The sequence below is a fragment of the Rattus rattus genome, chromosome 5 (genome assembly GCF_011064425.1).
Source record: "Rattus rattus isolate New Zealand chromosome 5, Rrattus_CSIRO_v1, whole genome shotgun sequence".
NCBI lineage: Eukaryota > Metazoa > Chordata > Mammalia > Rodentia > Muridae > Rattus > Rattus rattus.
Window position 1 is genome coordinate 1,754,818 of NC_046158.1, and position 26,227 is coordinate 1,781,044.

General features: G+C 46.8%; 1 protein-coding gene across 2 annotated transcripts in view; it reads left to right on the forward strand.

Moving 5' to 3' along the window:
• Window positions 1-26,227, forward strand: part of Mvb12b (multivesicular body subunit 12B) — a 159,481-nt gene that overhangs the window by 11,719 nt on the left and 121,535 nt on the right. For both annotated transcript variants that reach the window (XM_032902692.1, XM_032902691.1), the window contains exon 2: window positions 1,680-1,802. In XM_032902692.1, coding sequence (XP_032758583.1) covers window positions 1,692-1,802 — 111 coding nt within the window. In that variant the 5' untranslated portion in view covers window positions 1,680-1,691. The remainder of the gene's footprint in view (window positions 1-1,679; window positions 1,803-26,227) is intronic.

The window sequence follows — 26,227 nt, forward strand, 5'->3', positions numbered from 1 at the left end:
CCCGTATTGGGGTCACACTCGCGGAGTTACCTGATAAATGTTTACTCAGTACCTACTGGGTTCGAGAGCACTAAGCACTGAGCTGCCCTAGATAAAAGCTGACTAGAAAATGGAATCCAAACAAGGAAAGGATAGAGAGGTGCAGCCTGGTCTCCACCTCCTGCCCCAGGGTTTGTACACTTATTTTCGGTAGAAGCAAATAAAACATAAGTCTGTAACTTGGCTAAGGGGCAAGGTGCCAAGCGCTCGCCAGGACCAAGTCTGTTTCCAGTGTGCCCTGTGGGTTCCGCTGACCGAATGCGTGGCTTGCATGCAACATTTTGATGGTTCCTGTGAGGAAGGCTACACACATCCTGAGTAGCCAGCGCTTTGTGATAAGAGGCTGAGGAGCAAGACTGTGCCTCCCGCTGCCTCCTCGTGCAGGATGTTTGCTTTGGAGGCTGTAGCTAGCTCGGAGAGCTTCGCAGCCAGTGGGTTTAACTGCTGCAGAACGAGGTAGTCTCCCGGTACCAGGCGCTTTCCCACTGCTTGCCCAGTAAAAGTGCTCTACATCAGGTGTGGATGTTTTTACTTGGATTCTGCTGCACAGCCACTCAGGCGGCCAGGCCCACTGCTCTCCCAACTTTGTCAGCCTCCTCCGCTGGTCCTGGGCAGAGACAGCGAGCAGCAAAATATTAATTCCATGCTCCGTCTTTTCATCCGAGTGACCAGTGAGAAGTAGGATCACTGTTAGTGCTTAGCTTTGAGTAAGTGCCACTTGACCTGGGGGTTAAAGTAGACAAAGAAATGGGCCAGACCTCTAGTGCATGGTGCCTCCCGTTTGGCTCAAGCCAGAGTGCCCTTAAGAAACCATGTGACCGTAAGCCCTCCAGTCCACCTGCTGTTTTCTGAGTGCCTACCATGTGCCTCTCTGGGCCCCTCGTTTATATTCATTCTCTCTCTCTCTCTCTCTCTCTCTCTCTCTCTCTCTCTCTCTCTCTCTCTCCTGTTTTCACAACATCCCTGGAGTGGACCAAGACCTCATTTTACAGTTGGGAGGAAGTTGGGGTTCCCCAAGGTTTAATTTCTTGTTCAGACACTAACTTGTAAGTATGGAGTCTGTGCCTATGCCCTGATGCCTTCTCTGGTTTTGGAGCTCATTTAATTCTCTGTCTGCAGAATGTCTAGCTGTGGTTTGGAAGCCTAGCTCTGTACAGGAGCACTGTGTGAGAGACCGGTTTTGCCAGGGGTGACTTGTCCAGTACTGGTCCCTGGTCAGAAATCAGGCAGTTGGGAGTAACGTGGGGCTGGGCAGGTAGCTCAGTGGGTAGCGTGCTTGTCTAGCCTGCACCAAGGATCCGGTCCCTAGCACTACCTAAAACTAGGTGTACACACCTCTAATGTGAGCACTCAGGAGGGAAGTAGAGGCAGGAAGACAGGAGTTCAAGGCCAGCCTGGCATATACGATAAAGTGCTTTCGTGTTTGAGTGGGAATTACCTCCCGAGAGGAGCCCTCAGCATTCCAGACTAACAGCTGGTTGAATTCTTGGTCTGAGCTCAGGGTGCGATAAGGCCAGGTAAGGAATGTAGCAAGCTCACTGAGGATGGCTGCCCAGGATTCCCAGTCTACCTGAAACCTTGCTCACTCACGTTAAACACCGAGTTTGATTTTTCGCTCTCCATCTCCTTTCCCAAACCAGGACCAAGCCACCATGCCTGAAGTCAAAGAGCTTTCAGAAGCCTTGCCAGAGACACCAATGGACCCCATCACGGGAGTCGGGGTGGTAGCCTCCCGGAACCGAGCGCCGACAGGCTACGATGTGGTAAGACACGATACCAGCTTGTCTGCTCTGCGCCCTGTCTACTTCAGTCCCTCTGTGGAAGCTGCACATCTTCCCTCTCAGAACTTAGGATGACCAGAAGAGGGAAGTTGTGGCCAAGGAGGTGGTCAGGAGTGGGAGTCAGGGACCTGCTGAGGTCGTGGGATGTGGGAATGCTTTCCTGGCTATAACAGGCTTTTGACATCTGTGTTGACCACCCCCCCTCTTTAATTAGATTCATTGATTTCCAAAGTCACCTCTAGTTTCGATGCTTCGTGAAGAGGATTTAGGACAGATCCCGGGAGTCGCCTTGCATTGTCCCACGAGTGTGAGTGTCCCAAGCATGTTGTTCTTGCCCGTCACCAACAGGGAACTTGTGCAGTGGTTAGCTTAGTGTGCGGACAGGAGCTCCAAGTCCGGGCTTCTCAAAGTCAGGGCCAATAATGAGATAATTCTTTGTCATGGGGCCGCCGAGTGCATCATAAGCTGTGTGCAGCAGCACCTGTGACCTCTGCTTAGCTGAAATGAAGATGTTTCTAGACGTTCCCTGGGAAGGGTTTGAGTGAAATCAGCCCCCATTGAGAACCTCTTGGTCAGTCTGTATCAGATCCTCACTGCAGAAAGAGGAGTCCATTAAAAAAAAAAATCAAGAAAACAAAAACTCTCCTTCCCTACTGTTGAGATGCTGTGAAGAGATGGAGAGGGTCCGTTTTGACAAAGGTCTGGCCGGCCTCCTGCCTTCAAAGCCCAGTTGGAACGTCTAACTTTCCATAAAATAGAATCATTAGGTATGGCTTTGTGCCATAAACCTCTTGGGGAAGCTAATAAAAATACTCCTGATTTGTGAAGCTGACGTGCGTTTTGATGAATTGGGTCTGAGGTGGCACACTGTTCCTCAGGCTTGCCTGGGAGCTCCTGCTCTGCCATGGACCACCCAGGGGCCCTGGAGGCTCAAGCCCCGGACTTGGGTCTCACAGCTTCCTGCTGTCCTCTGTCCGTCAGTATCTGTAGTGTTCTGGTTGCACCTTTGGGGTCATCCGGACTGCTCAGCTAGTGGGCGGCAGATGGCCTTTGGTAGCTTGGCTTTCTGAAAGTCTCTGGAAGCCTGACAGGGGCACAATCTATCCCTATCATTTTCTTCTAACATGTAGCTCAGGGCAGGAGAGCGCAGTGTCAAATGAGTGAAATTAATAAGCACATTTCACCGTCACGCCACACCATGCATTTTAGTGGAAGGTGAGCAGGGCAAGGGGCTCACACTAGTTCGCCTGTAATTACCCAGCATGCACATGGCCCAGGCTTCTCTAAGAGCTCTTTCTGAGAGAGAGCCGACAGTGCTCTCTTCATCTGACCTCTAGCCTCTTCTCAGATAAACATCTCATTCCTAAGAGCTCTGGCCCTAGTTCAAGGGGAAAGGTGGGGAGGGCAGGGTGAGAAGCAGCTCTTCCCTTTCTTCTCAGCTGGAGCTCTGCAAGACGGCAACTAGGAACCAAGTGCAGAAATGTTTTGGGAAGGCTCCAAAGACTGTCTAGAGGATGAGGAAGCCCTGTGAGCTGGAAGCCAGACTACTCCCAGTGTACAGTCTGCCTAGGATTAACCCCCATCCTCTCTCACACAGTGAGGCACTCTGACCAGCTTCCTGCCATTAGTCACCAGATGTGCTGCCGGCCCTCAGCTGCCTCAGAAAGGCTCTCTAGGTACTGCTGCTGCTTGAAGTTAAAACTGGCAAAGGTGATTTGGATTGGGGAAGCATCTTGGACTAAACCAAGAGTCATTTGCTAACTGTCTCGATACATTGTCTCCATTTCTGCAGACTGCTGAAAGCAGCCTCCCATGTCTGTCTTTCAGCCACATGCCCAGGGCTTGAAGTGACAGGCATCAGTACCCACTCTCAGAGATAGGGATGGGGCTCAGAAAAGGCTCAGAAGCAAGGCTGCCGGGCTGGAAGTGTAGTGAGAATTTTGGTTTCTTTAATAAACACAGAAATCGGAGTATGTTTTTGTTTTAATCCCTGGAGTGGGATATGGGGCTGCTTCAGACCGTCCACAGTAGCTGACTATGATTTGCCTCGTGCTGTAGCAGAGGTGTGATTTTGCCAGCTGCAGAGAGTTTCTGTGCTCGTGTGACATTTGGAATTCTGGGGACTTTTCAGAGGGTAGATAAATGCTAGGGCCGCTCGAGGTGGGTTTGTGTTGTTGGTTGTTGGTTGTGGTTTGTTAAATAGTCAAAGAAGAAACAACAGGAAGTTAGACATCCTGACAGTGAAGAAAAAAACTTGCCCCAAGGAACTCGACACCCCTAATTAGCAGAAAAGTAGCCTAAGGGTAAGATCGCCCACTTTCCCATCTATCTGTTTTTTTTTCTCCCAATGTTCAGGGGGGTTAAAGAGTGGGAAAAGGGGTGAAAGAACCCACAAAGTAGTAAACACCAGCTCCTTAGTAGAAGAGTGAGGAGAGGTGGCAGTGGGGGCTGAGTGTGGACAGAGGTGGAGAAAGGAAGATGGCAATGGGGGCTGAGTGTGGACAGAGGTGGGGGAGTTGGCTGCTGGACCAGATATGGCATCTGGAGCAGCCATTCTCTGACATAAAGATGGGCAAGTGGCAGGATAGCCTAGGCACAAATGGGGAGGAGTCCAGGGTGAGAAGTACAAGTGGGCAGGGCCTGTGTGGTGAAGTCAGGCTGGGAGAGCAGAGGAGGTGTTTGGTGTCCCACATTGGTCAGAACAGATGGGCAATTTCCGTTGTTTAGCTCTTGCTCCTTCCTTCTGCCCTGTGCTGGGAAGTCATCCTTGGTGGTGGCCTCTGACTTCCATGTGGCCTCCATGGGCAGCATGTGAGCTACCTATCCCTCCCACCCCACCCCCCAGTGTCCATTTCTTTCAAGAATGTTGAAACTAATAAGACAACAAAACATTTCTTCAAAACTGCCAGTCCTGCATGACTTATAGATACCCGAAATATCTCAAATGTTTCCAGGATCATTGGAGCTGCCAATGCTTGAAGCATCAGATACAGGGTGCTGTGGGTATGGGTACGTGGAGACAAATCAGCTCTTCTCTGGGCAGTGGGTTGGGTTTAGGGCTCAAAAGGACACACAGGCTTAAAACCAGAAACCTGCAGGTGAGGACCCAGTTGTCGTGCACCAAAGTTGTCGTGCAGCAAAGAAAAAAAAAACAAAAAATAAATAAAAAACTCACAAAACCACCTGCTCATGCTGAAGTAGGGTCAAGAAAGCTTGTGAATTCCTAGTGTGCTTGAGGAATTAAAACCCTTGGGAGGGAGGAAGCGAGCTCTTTCCCAGAGCCTGTGGTAGGTATCAAATGGAACATGCAAGCCACACTCATTACTCCGTTGTGATGGAGCTGTTCCTTGGGTCTCTAGAAAGGTCACGTTGTGGTAGTAGGCCCTGGTCCCTCATAGCTAGACAACAGAAGACCTCAGATGGATCTGAGGTGCTGTCCTCCGTGTCCCACCCTGCAGTAGGTGAGAGGTAAGGAGTAGCTTGACCCTGTGGGTTCCTGTGGGCTCCTGTGGTCCCTGGCAGCCCCTGATGGCCCCTGGCCCCCTCAGGGTGGCTCTGCTGGCAAGGGACTGCTTCTGAGCAAATTAGGGAAGCATGGAGATTCCTATACCCCATAAAACCCTCCTCACAGGCCCTTCTTTTCAGAGCAGAGCTTGTTTTGATAAAGGCACTCTTTTTTGTTTTGATAGAAAATACATTAAACCAAGATTTACTGAAAACATGGAAAGTGGTTTTATGACCAGCCTTGGGCCCTGGCTTCCTGCGTCTTGAATCTGGAATGTTTCTGTGAACTGTCCGGAGTCAGACCTGCCTTGAGAGGAAGACGTTTGGCACTTGTAGTGAGTGCAGGGAGGCCAGCAAGCCGGCTTCAGGAAGTTCTGTCAGAAACAGTGGCTTCCTGTGCTTGCTGGGAGGAGCTGTCTTCTCCTTGGCCTCCTGCCCCCAGCAGTGCAGCCCGTGATGGAGGCTCAGTTAGACAATGGACAGGACAACATCTTGATACTTCCTTCTGCTCACAGAAGCGTCTGGCCCACTCTTGCAAACTCGTGAAAGATAAAGCCTCAGTTATTTGGATTGGCAGAGAAGTTAATTGCTTTATTTTTAAATGCAGGATTTGTTTTGAGTGGTTATGGGCTTGTATGCACTTTAAGGAACAATGCAGGCGTGCTCACTCCTTATCTAAGATCAAGTGACAAAGTAACAGAAGTGCAGTGTGAGATGTGACCCCTGTGGTAGTGTCTGAAAACACCAACGTGGATGGCTTCTGAACCGGGCCTCTCCGTTTAATCAAATGATCTCTGGCCAGTGCACCAGTGGGTCAGGAGATTGCTCTTGAAAAGATGGTTGTCAGCTCATGGTTCCCAAGAGGAACAGTATGTCCTGCTGCTGGGCAGGGCTAGATGGGAAGTGTCAGGGCGGACAAGAGCCTAGAGAGCAGAGGCAGAGTGGGCATAAGCTGTCCATGCAGCTTCTGTGTGCCGGACAAGGCAGGGGTAGGGTAAGCAGACTTCAGCCCCTCTAGTGGAAATGACTGTGGTTCTGTGCCACGGGTGTCTGGTGTCTTGAGTGGCAGGAGCCTGATGCCTGAGAATGTGCTGGGCTTTTTTTTGTTTTGTTTTGTTTTGTTTAATCTCTTTGGCATACGATGCCAGAGTCACCTAGGAGGAGGGAACCTTGATTGGGGAGTTGCCTCACCTGATTGGCCTATGGGCATGTCTGTGGGTCGTTTCCTTTTTCCTAAGGATTGCTTTATGTTTTTGTTTATATGTATATTATATGTATATAGATGAGGCTGAAGGAATTTACATACACCAAGTGAGTGCAGGTGTCCCCTGAGGCCAGAGGACATCCTGAGTTACAGGTGATGCAAGCCATGCGTGGGCGCTGTGAAGTGAACCTGGGTCCTCTGTAAGATCATTGCAAGATCATTAAGCGCTCTTAACCACTGAGCCTTTTTCCCAGCCTTTGGAGCTCTCTCTCTCTCTCTCCCTCTCCCTCTCCCTCCCTCTCCCTCTCCCTCTCCCTCTCCCTCTCCCTCTCCCTCTCCCTCTCCCCTCTCCTCTCCCTCTCCCTCCCTCCTTCAAATGCTTGTTTACTTTATGTATATGGGTATTTTGCCTGCATGCCAATCTGAACACTAGGAAGCCAGAGAGTGGTGTCAGACGCCCTGGAACTGGAGTTACACATGGTTGTGAATACCACGTGGGTGCTGGGAGTTGCATCCAGAGTCCTGTAGATGAGCAGTCTCCAGTGCTCGTAACTGCTGCACCACATCTATCAGCCCATCTGCATCCCGCATCGAGAATCCTATGGGCATTTTCTTGGTTAATAATTGATGTGGGAGAGGCCACCCCTGGGCAGGTGGACTTGAGTTGTATTAGAAACTCTGAGCTAGCCACAGAGAGCAAGCCAGGAAGCTGAAATCTTCCTTGGTCTTTGCTCCAAACCCTGCCTCCAGGTTCCTTTCCCGCTCCTGCCTTGGCTTCCCTGGATGATGGATGAGTCCTAGAAGTGTAAGGTGGGGAAAACCCTCTCCTCCCCAAGTTGCCTTTGGTCAGTGTTTTGTTACAGCAACAGAAAGCTTACAGGGACAAGATAGATGGGAATATGGAAGAGCGTGTGTCAGTCGGTTTGTCAGAAGTACGCTGGAAGGGAAGTCACTTCCTGTCACTAAGGCTAGCTGATCCAGGGAGAGGCAGCTGTCTTTGGCTTTGCTTGCAAAGCTCCTAGACACCAAAGTATCATAGCTACACTATTCCTACCATAGTACTATTCCTACTGCTGGCCCCTTTATGACCACACTCATCTCCACTGCCTCCTCCAGAGCCCCAGGAACCACTCCTCTTGTCTCCCCACTGTAATTTTGTCATCTCTGAAGTATGCTGGTCAGTTTTTGTCAACCTGACACAAACTCCTGTGGTCTGGGGAGAGGGAACCTCACTTGAGGAAACGTCTCTATCAGACTGGCCTGTGGGAAAGTCTGAGGGGTATTTTCTTTATTGATGATAATTGTCCTGGGAGGGCACAGCCCACTGTGGGCAGCGCCATGCCCAGGCTTGCGGTCCAAGGTTTAATAAGAAGGCAGACTGAGCAAGCCACAGGGCGTACGCCTGTAAGCAGCACCTCTGGGATTTCCACTCCATGTTCTGCTCTTGTCTGACTTCTCTCAGTGATGGACTATAATTTGTAAGCCACCATAAACTCTATGCTTCCCATGCTGCTTTTGGGCATGGTGTTTGTCATAACAGAAGCCTGACAAGGAACAGCACTGGGTGAACAGATTGCAGTATGCCATCTTCAGAGATCGGCTTTCATTTCTTCAAACCTCAACCTCTTCTGTGGTGATTCTTACCGAGAGCAGCCTCCTGTGCTAAGCCTTGGCTCCTGCTATTGATAAGTAACCCTGCTTGTTCATTCACCGGCTGGAGGATGTCGCTGTCTGCCTGATTTGTCATGCGCAGGCTCTTATGCAGTGTCAGCTGTTATTCCTGTGGCATGAAAGCATTGGCTCAGTGTGCAGTAGTTGTGTGTTTAGCTTTTAGGAGAGAACTAAATTATTCACTTATGTGTGGCTGTGGCGTACAACCTTATATGAGTTTTTCTGTTGCAGCCACTCCAACAGGTGTGCAGTATTTCCAGGTGTCATTGTGTCCCTGGTGACCTGTGCCGTGTGTGCCAAGCTCTTCACAGGCCGATCCCTCATCTGTGGGAGTCTGTGCAGGTCTCTTTGGGTCTTCTCTTAATTGGATCACTTGAGTTTTTCCTACTGACTTTCCAGTGTTCTTGGCTTAGCCTGGTTAGGACCCCTCTGTGTGCATGTGTGTAGATGTTTGCTTCAGTGGGCATGGCTTCCCCTCTAATGCAGTCGTTCACAGGGTGAATGCTTTAAAGTTTGAGCAGGTCTCTATTTTTTTCACTTATAAATTTTTTTAGGTATCACATGTAAGAACATCTGCAAAGTATGAGGACTTTTCCGGAGAAGTTTTAGTTTTCTACACATTTTATATCTCATGTATTATTTAAGCATAATGTTCATTTTTAAAGTTAAGTTTTGTATAAGAGGTGAACTTGAGTTGAGGTCCTCCCCCCTTTCCCCTTTGAAAGACCCAACACCTGCAGCTTTTGTTGAAAAGGTGGTCTTTGCTTTTGAGCCTGTGACAGAGTTGATGGACATGGGTCCCTTTGCTAGTACCATATAGCGCTGTTACTGAAGCTGTAACAAGTTCTGAAGTCAATAGAGCTATCTCAAATATATAATATATACATGCATACATGCATGCATACATATGTGCATGCATACACACATAATACATGCATGCATACATAATACATGCATACATACATATACATACATCTATTTATTATTGGTATTCTTATTTATTTTTATTTATTATTGTGCTTTCAAGCTTGTTAGAGTTGTCTGTCCTATGACGTTTAGAATACTCTTGTCTATATCAACAAAAGCTCCCCTTGGAATTTTGAAGGGCATTGCTGTTCACTGCTCATTGTAGCAATGAATCTCTATCTCTCACATTGAGCTTGCTATTTCTCAACAGGATTTGGTTCTTTGATTTGTTTCACAACATTTTATATATTTTAAACATACAAGTATATGCATGTTTTGGTAGATAAGTGTGAATACTTTTTGAAATTACATTTTTATTTATGGTGTGTGAGGGAGCAAACCATATGCATGTGTGGAAGTCAGGCAGTGTCCTCTCCTCCCTGTGGTCCCTGAGGTGAACTGAGGTTGCCGGGTTTGGCAACAAGTGTCTTTACCAACTGAGCCATCTTACTGGCCCCAAAGTACTCTGATCTTGATTTTGAATGATTATAGATTGAGTTGTGCCTCTAATTTTGACATGTTAACTGGTATTATACAGGAACATCATTACTGTCTGCAGGTCTCTAACTAGCCCTTCCTTTCTCGCTCTTGCTTGCTGCAGAAGCAGGGCTGTGAGCTTGGCAACCTCATTGAGCAGTTGATCACAGGGAAAATATTCACTATCAAGTATTTGACTATGGGGGGCTGGTGAGATGGCTCAGCAGTTAAGATCACTGACTGCTCTTCCAGAGGTCCCGAGTTCAACTCCCAGCAACCACATAGTGGCTCACAACCCTCTGTAATGGGATCCAGTGCCCTCTTCTGGTATTCTGAAGACAGCAGTAGTGTACTTACCTATATAAAAATAAATAAATCTTTTTTTAAAAAAGTATTTGACTATGGATTCAACTCTAGATATCTGCACCAAAGTTGAAGACGTTTCTGTTCACATTTTTTCTGAGAATATCATGACTAATGGATGAATTTTAGATGCCCTTTCTGTGTCAATTGATGTGACCATGTGGTTTTTTTTTTAATCCCGTTAATGTGGTAGATTGAATATTGAACAACCTTGCATTCCCTAAAATAAATCTCATTTGGTGGTGATTTATGCTTGTTATTGGCGAATTCTCTTTGCTAATTTTGTTAAGAATTTCTATGCTGGGTTGGGGATTTAGCTCAGTGTAGAGCGCTTGTCTAGCAAGTGCAAGGCCCTGGGTTCGGTCCCCAGCTCTGGGGGAGAGGAAAAAACAATTTCTATGCTATGTTCATGAGGATTATCATTAGCTCATTTCTTGATTTTACACTATTTTTGTCTGATAATTCTAGATTTATGAAATGAATTGGAAAGTATCCCCCCAAACCAGTTCTACTTTCTAGAAAAGACTGTATAATTGGTGTTAATTATTCATTAAATACAAGATAAAAAACTTTCAGGAAGCCTCCTGAGTCTGGGGATTTAACTTCTTTGAAAGTCTGAAAATTTCAAATTCAATTTTCTTAATAATCAAAGGGCTGTTCACATGTTTTAAGTGAAGTGTGGCAGCTTGTGTTTTTAAAGAATTGCTTTGTTTCATCTAAGTTATCAAATATACATAGATTATTTGTTAACAGTCCCTCATTCTTTTGATGTCTACAAAGGTTGTAGTAACTTGTTTTATATTGATAATTTTTATCTTCTCTTTTCTTAGCCTTCCTAGAAGTTAATCAGCTTCATTGATAATTTCCCCAAAGCAACTGTTTCATTGATAGTTACATATTGTTTTTTCTTTCAATTTCATTGACTTCTGTTATTTTCTTCTATTTATTTGCTTTGGGTTTATTTTGCTAATTTTCTGGATCCTGAGATGGAAGCTTAATAGACTGATTTGAGGCTTTATCCTTTTTATTTATTGTATTTTTTTAGTTCTTTGAAATTTTCATTTTTTTAAATCCTATTCACTCCCTCCCCCAACCTTCCAAGATTAACTCTTTCTATAGCTTTGAGCTTAGCTACAACGCTTTGGCTCCTGGAGGGTTGTGCTCCCAGGCACCTGCCCAGGGTCTCTTTGGATTTTCAAATGAAAGGCACACACACACACACACACACACACACACACACACACACACACACACACACACACATCACTTAATTTATGATATGCTCAAAGTTTGGACACTCCTAAACCTTTCCCTGCTAGCAAATGCTCTCCTTTGGTACTTCTGAGACTCCTAAACCTACTCCAGGCCCAACTGGGGAAGTGGCCGGTGGCCATCTCCGAATTCTTACATGGCTGGTTGGCTTTCTTCTGCAGCTCTTATCCTTCTCTCCAAGTCACTGGTGATTCTCTGGCTCCTTCCTCTCCCCAGCTCCTAACTTACCCAAATCTCAAGGTCCCAACTCAGTCTACCTGCCCAGCCATTGGCCATTGGCTCTTTATTGATGGATCAAAAACCAATTGGGAACAAGGACCTTTAGCTTTTGGACATGCAGATTCCTGACTTTGGGGACAGATTAATTCAAGGCACTAGAACCAATCCCCAACAGTTTCCTTCCCCTTTTTTTTTTTTTTTTAAGTAAACCCATCAACTCTGATTTGTGCTGCCCACAGCTTGTAGGTGTGTGGCCTTCCACTGGAGTGTGGTCAGCTACCCAGAGGCTGCACCACTCTTACAAAAAACAGACCCTTTCTCTCCCAGCAGCCGTCAGTTGCCAGTAGCTCCTTAGCCAGAGGAAGAATGATGTTCCCAGTTTCCTGCTCCACTCGTGGGTTTGGGCTAGCTCAAGCTTGCACAGGTCTTACACATGCTATCACAACTGCTTGAGTTCACATGTGCAGCTGCCCCTACTGTGCCCTTGTAATTCTCCACCTACCTTCTGCAGTAGTCCCTGAGCCTTGGGAGGAGGGCATGTGAGGCACGTGTCCCACTTAGGATGGAGTATTTAAGTCTCGTACTCTGCAGCTGGGCCAGTTGTGGGTCTCTGTGTCAATTGTTGTCTACTGCAAATGGAGTTTCTTTGATGAGGGCTGAGAGACTCATGGTCTGTCAGATTTTTTAAAAAGATTTATTTATATATTTTATGTATATGAGGGCTCCATCTGCATGAATGCCTGGAGACCAGAAGAGGGCATCAGATCCCATTGCAGATGGTTGTGAGCCACTGTGGCTGCTGGGAACTGAACTCAGGTCCTCTGGAAGAGCAGCCAGTGCACTTAACCACTGAGCCCTCTCTCCATCCCCTTGCCGGTTTATTTATTTATTAATTTTTTTTAAAGACAGACTCTCACTCTGTAGCTCAGGCTTGTTTGGAACTTGCAGTGATCCTCCTGTCCTATCCCCCTAAATGGTAGAATTATGGACGTGAGCCTCCGCACATGACTTTTCTTCATTTCTAGGATGTTTTGTGTCCACATCTCCCTTTCTGTATTGGTCTCCTTACTTCACAGATTTTCATGTTTTATTTATATTTTTTAGTACATTGAAATTTTTATTTAGATGATGTGTTTGATATTATAGATCCTTAAAATGTGGTTCCCAAATACGGAGAGGATTCATTACTGATTTCTAGTTTGATTCAGTTGTGTTTGTGGAGAACAGATTCCGGTTATTGTAGACCCACGGAGGTGTCATGGTCCTCTAAAGTGTGTGGTCTGTGCCTCGGGCCACAAGGAGCCTTCCATGCTCCACTCTGCTGTCGATGGAGAGGTCCTCCATGAAGGTCATGTAGACTCCCTGTGTCAACAGTGTTCGTGTCCTCTGTGTCCAGGTTCCAACTGTTTTGTCAGTTTTCGAGAGAACTGTATTCAAAATTCTAATCATAATTGTGAATTTATCTACTGGTTTCTTTTCAGCTCTGTCAGTTTTGCTTCACAGACGTATTTCCCAGACCATTGAATGTTGCTTAGGATCACCATGTCTTCTGAGTGGATGATCTGAAGAGTATGTCACTTTTGACTGTTAGTTTCATTATTTTACATGAATATAGATATTCCTTTCAATCAAGAACTCTTTTTTCGCCCACACTTTTAGCCACCCTGTCTATAGTCTTAGAGTTTCTATTGCTGCAATAAAAACACCATGATCCTATGCAACTTGAGGAGGAAAGGGTTTGTTTGCCTGCATTTCCACTTCCCAATCATAATTGAAGAGAGCCAGGGCAGGCACTGGAGGCAGGAGCTGTTGCAGAAGCCATGGAGGAATGCTGCTCACTAGCTTACTCCCTATGGCTTGCTCAGTCTGCACCCAGGACCCGAAGCTCTGGAACCTTACTGCCCCCACTGAGCTGTGCCTTCCTACAGCAATCATCAGTGCAGAATAGGAACACAGGCTTGTCTATAGGCCAGCTTGGTGGAGGCATTTTCTCAGTTGAACTTCCTTCTTTCTAAATGGTTCTGGTTTTTGTCAAGTTAACATAAAACTAGACAGCACAAGCATTGTGTGTTGCTCTGCTGGCCTCACATCCCGCCTCTGAGTTCTGGAATTAAAGACATGTGTCTTCACAACTGGCTTTGAGACATGGTTCTTTTTTTTTTTTTTTTTTTCCTTTTCTTTTTTTCCGGAGCTGGGGACTGAACTCAGGGCCTTGCGCTTGCTAGGCAAGTGCTCTACCACTGAGCTAAATCCCCAACCCCTGAGACATGGTTCTTAAGGAAAGATATGCTTATGTCACTTTTTGAAACTCATTCTGCCAATCTCTAGTCCTTTAATGGGCGTATTTAGGCCATTTATACTTAGTACAGATTTTGATATCACAGGGCTTAACTAAACCATTTTATTTGTTTTTATTTGTTTTATTCATTCATTTTGTTTTCCATTTAGTCTCTGTTTTTGTTTCTGTTTTCTTTTGGGTTAATTAGACATTTGTTGGGGTCCTATTGTGGCTTTTTGAAGTATTTTGAGTGGTTGTTCTTTGTATCAGGTATTGTACTATAAGTCTGCCAATGTCGTTTTACCAGTTTTCAGGTGAAGTGCAGAGCATCTCTCTCCTTCACCAGCCTTCATTACTAACACAGAACATCTTGAGTTTCCTGCACCTACACTTAATGCCACACAGCATTCCATCATCACCATGTCACATGTGACTGAAGAGATCCAGGAAGAGGAGATCCATCTTTACTTGTTTTTCTTAACTTTGTGTTCTTCTTTCTGAGATTGCCTTGATTTTTCTCTCTTTTCCTGAAAGTAGGATTCTGAGTTGCAAAATGGCGGGCCTTCTTTCTGGGCATAATGAATTCTAATGGAAGGTAGATGAAGACCTTCCATTGTGACAGCTTTGGGATCCCCATGTATTGGGAAATAACCCTTTGCCCATGATCTGTAAATGAACTCAGAGGCTCCAATGAACTCAGAGGCTCCCCATGGCGACCTTTGGTGAGATTGTACTTTGGTTTGTTGTGGGGTCTTACAAGGAAGAAATTCTCACAACTGATGTATTTAAAGTGTACTGTTTGATGAATCTGAGCATCAGTCTCTGTACAGCCATCATCTCCAAAGGCTTCCTCCCGCCTCTCAGTTGCCTGTCCCTCATCCCCATCCCCATCAGTCTGGGAGGCGCTGGTTCACTTCAGCTCTCAGCTGCCTTCCCCCCACCCCCTTCCCCTGCCTCAATCCCCCACTGCCAAGTATGGCGTAGTTAGTTATTTGGTGATGCCCTTTCATTGTGGAGGATGTCAGTAGTTCTGGCCTATCTAAGGGTTGTCCTGCTTTCTATCTCAGCTCACATGAGGTGGCATTTGTTTCCTTTGTTAATGTCCAGCAGTGGAATGGCCTTAGCATTTACAGTTAAGGCAGTGACTTATTGGAGTTAATTTTTATGTATACCTTGATGTGTGGGTCAAGGGTCACTTTTTAGCCTATTGTTTTGTTTGTTGTAATCTTTGAAGATTACCCTTTCTTCAGTGAGTTAACACGATCCTATTGTCTAAAGTCAATTGCTTGGCAGACACCAATTGTATTGCCGAACTCTGTGTTCTAAGGCCTTTGGTGACCTTGGCTTTGTTGAAATGGGGTAGTCCTCAACTCTGTTCTCTTCAGAGTTTCTTTGATTGTCCTAGGTCTTTTGTAATAGAAGTTTAAGAATCCTTACATCAGTGTCTAAAAATACTCTGCTAGGACTCTGTGCGTGGATGTATTAAAATGTGGGTCAGTTTGCAGATATTGGATATGTTGACGATCCTGGGTCAATATGTCTATGAGTATGGTTTTAAATATTTTAAAATTTCAACCCCCCCTTTTCACCTTTTTCAGTGCAGATATTTTGTCAAGTTTACCTCAGTTTTCTCATATTTCCTATTCTTTTATTCTCTTCTACTTACTCTCATTTATAGGAGTACAGGTGGCTCTTGTCGCTATTAAATTAGTTCTTAAAGCTTTACAAACCACCCCTTAAATGTAGGTAGCAACAATGTCTATGAAGACAAAGTTTTATTTCATCTTATCTCATGCCCTTTACAACTTCTTTTTCCTGCCTTATTGCATTGGCTAGTGCACTACTGAGTAACAGTTATGAATTCAGATTTCCATGCCTTGGTTCCAACCTTAGGGGAAAGCCTTCAGTGTTTGACCATTTAAATAAGGTGTTGGCTGTAGGTTTATCTGAAGATACTGTGTAGCAGGGAGTCCCCTTCCAGAAAGCTTTAGTGTTACATGGAAGTTTAATTTTGTCAGATGCCTTATATGTTCCTGCTGCTCCATGTGGAGTGGTTTTTCTTTCATGCTTGGTGTGATGAAGCACGCTGATGTTTGAATATTAAAACAAGCATAAACTCCAGGTGCGAATTCCACATGGACATAAGAGATCGTCCTTTTAGCGTGCTGCCTGACTTCATTTGCTAGAGTTGTGTTAAGAGGTGCTGAGTGGGGCTGTAGTCAGCGGCTGAGCACTTGCATAGCATGCATGAGACTGTGGGAGGAGAGGAGGAGAGGAGGAGAGGAAAGCAGAAATGTTCATGGGTAGGATGGATTACTGAGGCTCTCTGCTCTTGTAATGTCCTTGGCTCCGGGATTGTGAAGGGTGTCACTTTGCTGTTTTCTAAAGTGTTTACTGTAAACTTGGTGTTTCAGTCTTTACACGTTTGTAGAATTTACCCTTGAAAACTCTCTGGGTCAATATGTCTAAAAAGTTTGTCACAGGCTAAGGATGTAGCTATTGGTAGAACTCTTGTCTAGCATGTTCAAGGGCCTGGGTTCAGTCCCTGTAGTCCAAAAATACGAGATGGATGGATGGGTGGATACATGGATACATGGATAGATGGGTAGATAGATTAAATAGTTTGTAACCTGTATGTTACCTGTGTACATACTGGTGGCTGCAGGACATTGTAACACCCCCCGCCACATACAGACACAGACACACACATATACACACACACACACACACACACACACACACACACACACACACACACACACACACACATGAACTGGAGTTACAGGTAATTGTGAGCCACCTAGTATGAGTTCTGAGAACCAAACCTGGGTTCTTTTCAAGAGCAGCCAGTGCTGTAAATTGCTGAGCTGTCTCCATAGCCCATGTGTTAGCCATTCTTGATGAGGATCTGTAATTTATATCCAACAAGACATTTTCCAACCAGTTAGGTTTTCTGGTGTCCAGGCATAAAGTTCATCATAATGTTCCTTATTTCGTTTTTAGTTTTGTAAGATCTGTTGGTTACTTTTTTTTTTTTAATTCTCAATAATGACAATTGATATTGTCTCTTTTTTTTTCTCCTAAGACTCTCTAGAGTTTTTCCAATTTTGTTTTCTCAAAATTTTATTGGTTTTCTTTTTTCTCTTTTCTCTTTTATTTTCTTCTCATCTTCTTTAGACTTAGCAGCCTGGTTCTAAGGAGGAGCTCTGTCCACTGATTTGGCACCCCCCCCCCCACATACATACAAGCATTAGTGCTAAGAATTTCCTTCTGAACTGGGTGTTGGCTGCGTCCCTTAGACATGACCATGGCATAGAGAACTTTAATTCGTTCATAAAGCTGTCTAATACCTTCTTTATTTGTCTCTTGATCAGTGTTTTATTTTAATGTGTGCTGTCTTGCTTCCTCATTTGGGGATTCTCTAAAGGCGTGCATTGTTGACCACTTGCTGCCCTCCATGTGCCCAGAGAACATAGGAATCAGTATTGGATGTCTTCTCTTGTAGACCTGATAATATTTTTAACATTCATGAGCTGTGTATGATGTCTGTGGCATATGATTATGTTTTAAACCCCTAAGGAATATGAAAACCATCTGCAAATCACAGGCTGTACACAGGCTGCAAGCTGCATTTGTCCTGTCCTATGGGCTGTGTGCAAAAACCCAGGCCTTCTGGGTAATCAAGACAGTCAAGGCAGTTAGACCCAGGTAAGGTGTGGCAGGCTGGGGAAGACAGATGTACACTCTGCTGCCATCCAGGGCAGTTCGTCTGTGGTCACCCATTACAAACACTGTCTGCTCCCCAGCCAGTGCCACTGCACCTCCTGTCGTGAGACCTAGGTCACACACGCCTCATCTGAGTCACATGAACGCTGTAGCACAGGTCACATGTTAACCAACTTCTGAGGCTTCTGTTGCTGTAAGAAGCACTGTGACCAACCACATAGAGAGGACTGATGACAGTCCATCTTCAGGGAAGCCAAGGTAAGGACTGAGACAGGAGCTAATCCAGACACGGGGGGATGCTGCTCACTGACTTGCTTCCCCTGACTTGCTCAGCTACCTTTCTTACACAGCCCAGAACCACCTTCCAGAGATGACACTGCCCATGGGTGAGCAGTAGGAAGGCTGGGCCCTCCTGCATCAATGGACAATTGAGAAAAAGCTCCTCAGACACGCATAGAGGCCAGCCTGATGGAGGCGGGTCTTCGGGGGAGGCTTTCTCTTCATCATGACACCAAGCCTCCTTCCTGCAGATGGAAGGACCAGTACCCTTCCTTGGGAACCTTTGAGAGTAGAGATGACACCTCCACTTCCCACAGTGGTATTACTGGAAAGGGACTGATCTGTATTCCCATCCTCCTCCCTGGTCATCTCACAGCCTACCCTGTGGTTTGTCTTGGAAACACTCTGGTGCATCTGACTTCATATTCTGTTGTGATCATAATTGAGTTCTCCACAGGCATCAGGAAGGCCTGGCGGGCTGACTGTATTATCCACGACTGCTACGCCAGCTGATTTTCTGTCTGCTTCTGCAGTTATCAGGAGATGGGTACTGGAATCTTAGACCATAATCATGGATTATTGGTCTGTCTACTTCTTAGTTCCTGCTTTCTGCATTTTGTGGTTCTGTCGTTAAGTGCATAAATATTAGAACTCTATAACCATTCTTCTTGGTTGACCCCTTATCATTTTAAGTGACCTTGCCAATATTTTTTGCTCTGAAGACACTTTGGGGTATAGTAGGATACAGCCGTAGTTTTCTTGTGAGTAGTATTGGCGTGAAACATCCTTTTCCATGCTGTTCCTTTGATCCCGTCTGTGTCTTTAATTTAGACTGGGGTTTGTATAAATAGCCTACTATCTACTCTGACCGTTCCTTAGACCGCTTACCTTTAAAGCAGTTACTGAGGTGTTTGGGTGCAACTCTACCTATGGCTCTGTTATCTGTTCCCCAGCCCCCCTCCCTGCCCGTTTCTGTGCTGGTTTGAATGAGAAGTGTCTCCAATAGGCTCAGACACTTGAACACTTGATTCCCAGCCGGTGGTGACGTCTGGGGAGGGTTAGGGCACACAGCCTCCCTGGAGGAAGTGCATCGCTGAGGCAGACCATGAGACTATATAGCCTCACGCAGTCATCAGTTCTGTGCCCCTGCCTGGTGCTTTTGTCTGAAGATGTGGGCTCTGTGGCCAAGCCTCCCGCCACGACAGTCTCTTACCCTGTAACTGTAAGGCCTAAATGAACTCGTTCAAAGCTCACTTGTGGTCATGGTGAGAAGAAACCAAGACAGCTTACTCCCCCCTTCCCCCAGTGTTTTCCTCTTCTCGTTTTTCCTTTTAGTGCTGGGAATAAAGCCCAGAATTCAGCTTATTCCTGGCAAATTTTGTACCATTGAGCATTCCCAGTGCTCCCCGAATCTTTTAAATTACTTTTAGCCCATCTTATTTTCCTTATCTTACTAGATGGATTTTTAGAAAGATTTATTTTTATTTTATATGTATGAGTGCTTGCCTACATGGATGTATGTCCCTGGTACCCATGGAGGCCAGGATTGAGCATCTGATGCCCATAAACCGGAGTCAGAGATGAGGGTGAGCCACAGTGTAGGTGCTAGAACTGAACTTCTCCTCTGTAAGAGAACGGCTGAGCCAGCTCTCCGGCCTGCGCTTGTCCACCATTTCTCAGTAGTTACTCTGTTACCCCTTTGGCATAGTGGTCTGTCTCTCACAGACAGCTCGGTGCTTCCTTCCGTCCTGGCTTTTGTGCCGTGACTGCTGAACATTTTCCCTCCGTGCATGCCATAAACCACACAAAGCATGCTTATCAGCTCTTACTTAAATTTTTATGATCTTATAAAAAGTGAATTCCTTAGCCAGCCTTATACTGCCATGTCTTGTACTCACTGCTCTGTGTTCCCGGTATTCATGTGACGTGGCTTCCCTTGAACCTGAAGAGCATGCCGTGGAGGGGACTTCCTGTGCCTGGATAATTTATTGTTTCCTCTCAATTAGTCTTTGTTCCCCTTTGGCATAGAATTTTTACCAGCGTTTTCTTTCGCCATGTTGGAATGTGGCCTGTTACCTACCTTTCAGCTTGCCTTGTTCCTTATGGAAGTCGGCGGTCATTCTTACGTCAACTCCTCTGTCTTCTGAGGCCTGTTTGTTTGTTTTTACCCCACCCCACCCCACCCCACCCCTGACGCACTGGATATAAGCATTTTGACGAATTTCCTAACGGTTATTCTGCCTGTCAGTTAATTATCTGGCATCTGCGAGTTTATAGTCGTGGCTGAGTTTGCAATGTCTGACTGTCGGGCATGCAGCTCTTTCTCAGTGTTCTTTTCCTAGGAGCTCTGGCAGCCTGCGGATGTGACCACTGCATGTTGCCTCATGGCTTCAGTAGCTGGGGCAACATAGAAGGAAAAGGACAAAATTAGAATTTTAAAGGAGACTATTGTTAATTAAGAATCAAGTCTTTGTAAAAAAGCACAGTGACCCAGAAAATCTGATAGTAAAAAGAAACTAAACAAAATATAGACCAAGAGGAAACCTGGAAATGCAGAAGATTTTAAACGGTGTGAGAATGACGTGGATAGTTTCCAGGTGCAGCAGTGTGCCAAGAACGGAAAACCTTAGTGTGTTTGAGAATCTCTCCTGCTATTCTTGTTGTTAGATTTTTAAAATGTGTTTAAAGGCTTTCTCCACATGTATAAATGTGCACCACATACATGAAGTGCTTCCAGAGGCCAGAAGAGGGCGTCGGAGCCCCTGGAACTGGAGTTACAGATGGTTGTGTATTGCTATGTAGGAGCTGGGAATTGAACTCAGGTCCCGTGCAAGAACAGTCAGCACTCTCCTAACTACTGAACCACTCTCCTAACTACTGAACCACGTCTTCCGGCCTCCCTTTCCTTCTGTCCCTCTGGGTTTTTGTTTTTGTTTTTTTTGGGGGGGGGGTGTTGTTGTGTTTTGTTGTGTTTTGTTTTGTTTTTTGTTTTTGCGGCAAGTTCTCATGTAGCTGAGGCAACCAAGTTGGCCTTGAGCTTCTGGTCCTCCTGCTTCTCCATCTCAAGTACGGGATTGCAGACGTGCATCGCCACACCCAGCCTCCACAGCCATTTATGAAGAACTCTGGTACCACCCCTGATTCCAAGAAAGAAACCAGCAATGCTGTTAGAGAATTATTTCTGCAAAAGAACAAGTCCTAGTTGTTTCCAGATAACATCCCTGTGCTGACAATTCTTGGTCGTCAACTTGACTACATCTGGAATTAGGTAAAATTCCGAGCAGTTGGCTACACCTGTGAGATTTTTTCCTGATCATATCGTTTGAAGTGGGAAGACACACCTTTAATCTGAGCCACACCTTCTGCTGGGAGCCCATATAAAGGCCGTGGGAGAAGGAAGCTTTTGCTCTTTGCCAGCTTATTCATTCCATCACTGTCAGTAGAGCCTGCTTCTTTGGGATTCTGGTGTCTACTGAAGACCAGCTGAGACACCTAGCCTCATGGACTGAGTGCTACTGGACTCCTGGACTTTCCACTGGTGGACAGCCACTGTTGGACTAGCTGGTCCACAGTCTGTAAGCCATTCTAGTAAATCCCAACCCATGTATTTTTCATATGTATTTATATACACACATAAACATTCTATCAGTTTTGCCCTCCACAGATACCTTCACCCCGGCTAATACAATTCCACCTCACCTGCCTCTGCCTCCGAGTGCTGGGAATAAAGTGAGGGCCACTACTGCCCCCCGCCCCAGGAGGTTTGATGTTGGTAATGACATCACTCCTGAATACCGGGTTCCTGCTGTGTATTCAACTCGCCATTAGTTGTAGTGTGCATAGTTTGCTGAGGAGAGAACTGGGTGTTTTCTTGTTTTGTTTTTCAGTTGATGTTCTTGTATACACATGAACTTCACCATCTCTCCCTTCTGTTCCCCACTCCCACCTTGCTTCCCTGAGTCATCATTTAGGACGGCACGTCTGCAATGTCTATGAAACTTTGAGACCTGGGAAGGACAGGCCAGGAGGCAGGCTTAGAGGGGCTGGCCTGCTGACAGCAGTTAGCAGCCACTCTGCTCTGTTCTTCCTTGATAAGGACTATCTTCCCAGTGCCTCACGGATCTGCCCTCACCTCCTCCATCCCTCCTGAGCCACCAACTGGCAAGTGTCCCCCTTGTGCAGCCCCCAGTCAGCCACACCTTGCCCTATCCCATCCAGAACGGGCTCTGGCTGTATGATTTTAGCTTCAAGAGCAAACGGTATTGCTCACCTTTCTAGAATAACTCCAGCACCCAGCACTGGGTAGATGTTTAGGTTGGAGTACTTAGGAGTTCCCTAGCCTGTGAATGTCTTCACTCTGCCCCTTGGACTCAACGTAGCTGCCCCACAGTGTGCTGTCATGGGCGTCTCTGTGGCCTCGCGCTTGCCCACCAATGCTCTCCCTGCATTTCCATCCCGTGTCCGTGCAGCAGGCCCCTGAAGGTGGAGGAGCTGTCATCCACATCACTCCGTCCCAGCACCAGCACAGCCTGGGCACACGCTGGCTCCCCCAGACCCTCCAGGAATGCTCACTGAATCAGTTGGCTCTTTTCCGTTCTGCCTTTCAGTGTGGGATATTGGATGCCAGCATCTAGCTAAGTTATGTGTGTGTTAAACATGAATTGAAATGCAATTACAGCCGGCGATGTGGCTTGAGAGGCAAGTAATCGAGTAAATAAGAGGAGTGACTCAGTCGGCCGTCAGTTCATCTCCTTGGCATTCTTGCTTGCTGTCATTGGGGGTGACTCATGAGTTCAGCTTCTCTTAACTCCCCTCGCTTACCTCTTGCTGCCTTCTCGTGTTGGGTCTCTTCAGGGCCTCTTTATTCAAACCCGTAAGAAGCTCAGGGCCACTCCTGATGGTCCCAGCAGAAAGCAGGGCAGAGAGGAGCACACACAGGGGAGTAGGGGCATAGCTGTGCCAGCACAAACACCAGACTCCTTTCCAAGTCTGCGGAGGGGTATGCAAACTGACCCTAGCGTCACTAGATATAGGCCTCTGTCAGGGGTGTGGCCTCCCGTTCGTCTTAGGCACTTGGTTTTGACAGCTTTTTTGGTTGTATTGAGAACTGTGTCCAATGGCTAGACCTCCCTAGAGTAGCTTGGTTTGACTTGATTGATGACAGAGCTGCCTTCTCGTCCGGTAGCGGGCACCTCGATGTCTAAGGGTTTTCAGGATCAGTGAGCGGCACGTGTGGCTGTTGATCATAGACTCTACAGACCAACCTTAAGTTCCTTCTCAGCAGCCACCCTCCTGGGCTCAAAGTGGGCTTTCCAAAGCTCTGGAAGGGACTGGCGCATGCTTAATTAGCAATGATGTATTCAGGGCCACCTTGTGCAGGCCCCGGGTAGGGTTTTGGGAATCAATTAATGAGTGAGTTGGGATAGCTCCTGCCTGGGTGGAACATGCATTCCCAGGAAGAGGGATACATGAGTGGAGAACTGGCACAGGGCCTGGCCTCTCCCCCTCTTCAGTCCCAGGCCATTCCCCCAGGTGTGTCTTCTCCTGCCTGGAGTCTCACTGGTAAGTCCCTCTGCCAGTCTCTTCTGTTTTTAAAGAATATAAATTCATTATTACTTTAAAAAACTTTTTTGTATTTATTTGCTGTATACTGAATGTTTGTCTGCATGGATTTATGTGTACCATGTGTGTGCCTGGTGCCCTTGTAGATCAAAAGAGAGCACTGGAGGGGCTGGAGGGATGGCTCAGTGGTTAAGAGCACTGCCTGCTCTTCCAGAGGTCCTGAGTTCAATTCCCAGCAACCACATGGTGGCTCACAACCATCTGTAATAACATCTGATGCCCTCTTCTGGTGTGTCTGAAGACAGCTACAGTGTACTCACATATATACAAATAAATAAATCTTAATATGTTATGGGTGTTCTGCCTACATGTATGCTTTGTGCCCCGTGTGTGCCTGGTGCCCACAGCGGTCAGAAGAGGGCACTGGAGTCCCTGGGGCTACAGTTACAGATGGTTATAAACCACATGGGGTGCTGGAGTCCCTGGGGCTACAGTTACAGATGGTTATAAAGCACCATGGGTGGAGTCCCTGGCTACAGTTCCCACCATGGGTGCTGGAGTCCCTGGGGCTACAGTTACAGATGGTTATGAACCACCATGGGTGCTGGAGTCCCTGGGGCTACAGTTACAGATGGTTATAAAGCACCATGGGTTCTGGAGTCCCTGGGGCTACAGTTACAGATGGTTATGAACCACCATGGGTGCTGGAGTCCCTGGGGCTACAGTTACAGATGGTTATGAACTACCATGGGTGCTGGAATCAAACCCAAGCCCTCTGGAAGGGCAGCTCCTAGTCTCTTCCTCCTTTACCCTCGCCTGGACTTACAATCTTTCTGCTGTCCCCTGGGCAAGCAGACATGACCAGGGCCTTCCCTGTGCTGCTGTCCCTTCCCCGGTTGTTCCCTAGGCTGTCCCTCTCCACCATCTCTAGCCTCTCTCATCGGTCTCCGCCTGAGCTCATCCCCGCCTCCCTGACAGATCCCAGGGCTCTGTGTCCATCGGTTTGTGGCTCGTGCCCCGTCTCATTTCTGTGTCTGCCGTACCATCCCAGGTCTCCACCTCGTCCTCTGTGCTCCGTCCTGGATCACTCATATCCCACCTGACATTTGCCACTCTGCTCTGCTGGCTCTCCCTTTGCAGTGTGGGCCATGGCTCCTACCACACCTGTCTCCTTCCTCAGGCTAGCCACACAGACCCAAAGCCATCAGACAGACAGACATCCTGCCTTCTTCCTAGTGGTTGGCTTGTGTTTCCACCTGCCTGAGAGACTAGCCCAGCAAGGATGGTGAATGATAGATGGCTGTGGTCTAACCTCAGCTCTCTTAGTGTGAGCCTCCAAAGCAGAGCCCAGGATCTGCGTGGGGCTCCTCACTAGCTCTGTCGCCACCCAACGCTGGCCTAACCATCCTCTCCTTCTTACACCACTCCTGTAACTTACACAAGACGATCTTCAGTCAACAAATTATGTTCCTCACGCACAGTTGGTTAGTATTTAAATCTCTTCTGGGTCCATGGTCTGAGTTCTGTTTGGTTTGGTTTTTGAGATAGGTTCTCTCTACTCCTGACCTCTTGACTGTTTGGGGGCTCCGTATGTGGACCAGGCTGGCCTCAACTCAGAGCTACACCTGCTTCTGCTGAGACGAAAGGCGTGTGCCACCATGTCCAGCCCTAACGTCTGATTTTTTTAAAAATAAAAATTACATTACAGACATTCCAAATATATAAGAAGGCATCAGGAATAATGTAGCAAATGCCCCAAGGACCATCGGCCTCAAAGGTTCTCTAGGCTCAAGCAGGTGTTTAATAAAGAGCATAAAGCCCTGGGGTGGGGTGGGGACACTATACCCCCTTCCCTCAAGAACCGCACTGCCCCAAGTTGGTGTTTGCGTACCCTGTGTTTCTCATGGCTCCAACTTGCCTGGGTTCTAGTATAGGCATGGATAACAGGCTGGGCTATTCTCCAGCTCGCTTCCCCTCCCCCAGTCTGTCCCCGAGGGTTGCCATTGCTCACGTGTGTGGCCCCAGTGCATGGCCGTATAAGGCTGCATGGCCTTCCGTTTTGTGAATGAACTGGAACTTACGCCTGTTACTTCTGTGGGATGTGGGTTCTGTCCAGTAGTTTCCCACTGCTGTGAAGAGCATTGAAATCACAGCCTCAGGGCTTCATGGGAAGAGTTTCTTCTGGAAACAATTTTGGGGTGGTTATGTTGGGTCCTTTGCACCCACCTAGGTGCAAAGATGCGTTCTCAGAAGTAATGTGATGGGTCGGGCTCCACTCTGACAGAAAGGTCCACTCAGCTGACTGCAGTGGATGTAGAGTTTTGTCAGACGTTTCCTGTGAACAGAAGTCACTGTCATTTGAATTCACATTTTCCTCAGAGGTGAGCTGTTTCCTCCTTTGGCTTCTCCAGCTTTCATCTTTCTGTTCAAGATTTATTTATGTGCACTGATGTTTTGCCCGAGTTCATGTCTGTTCAAGGATGACCGCTCCCCTGGAACTGGAGTCAGAGTTGTGAGCTGCCTTGTGGGTGCTGGGAACTAAACCTCGGTCCTCTGGAGAACCAGACAGTGAGTGCTCTTGACTCCTGAGCCATCTCTCTCGCTCCGGCCTTGTTTCTTGACCTTACTGGGTTGAAGAGTTCTCTGTATCCTTGCTTTGGCTGTTAACCCACGTGGGTTATGTCTGCTGGATACAGATATTGTCATGGTTGGGTTTCTACTGCTGTGATGGAACTCCATGACAACAGCAAGCCGGGAGGAAAGGGAATACTTGGCTTACACTTCCATCACTGAAGGAAGTCAGGACAGGAACTCAGACGGGGTGAGAACCTGGAGCAGGAGCTGATGCAGAGGTCAGGAGGAGGCCGCCTACTGGCTTGTTCTCCA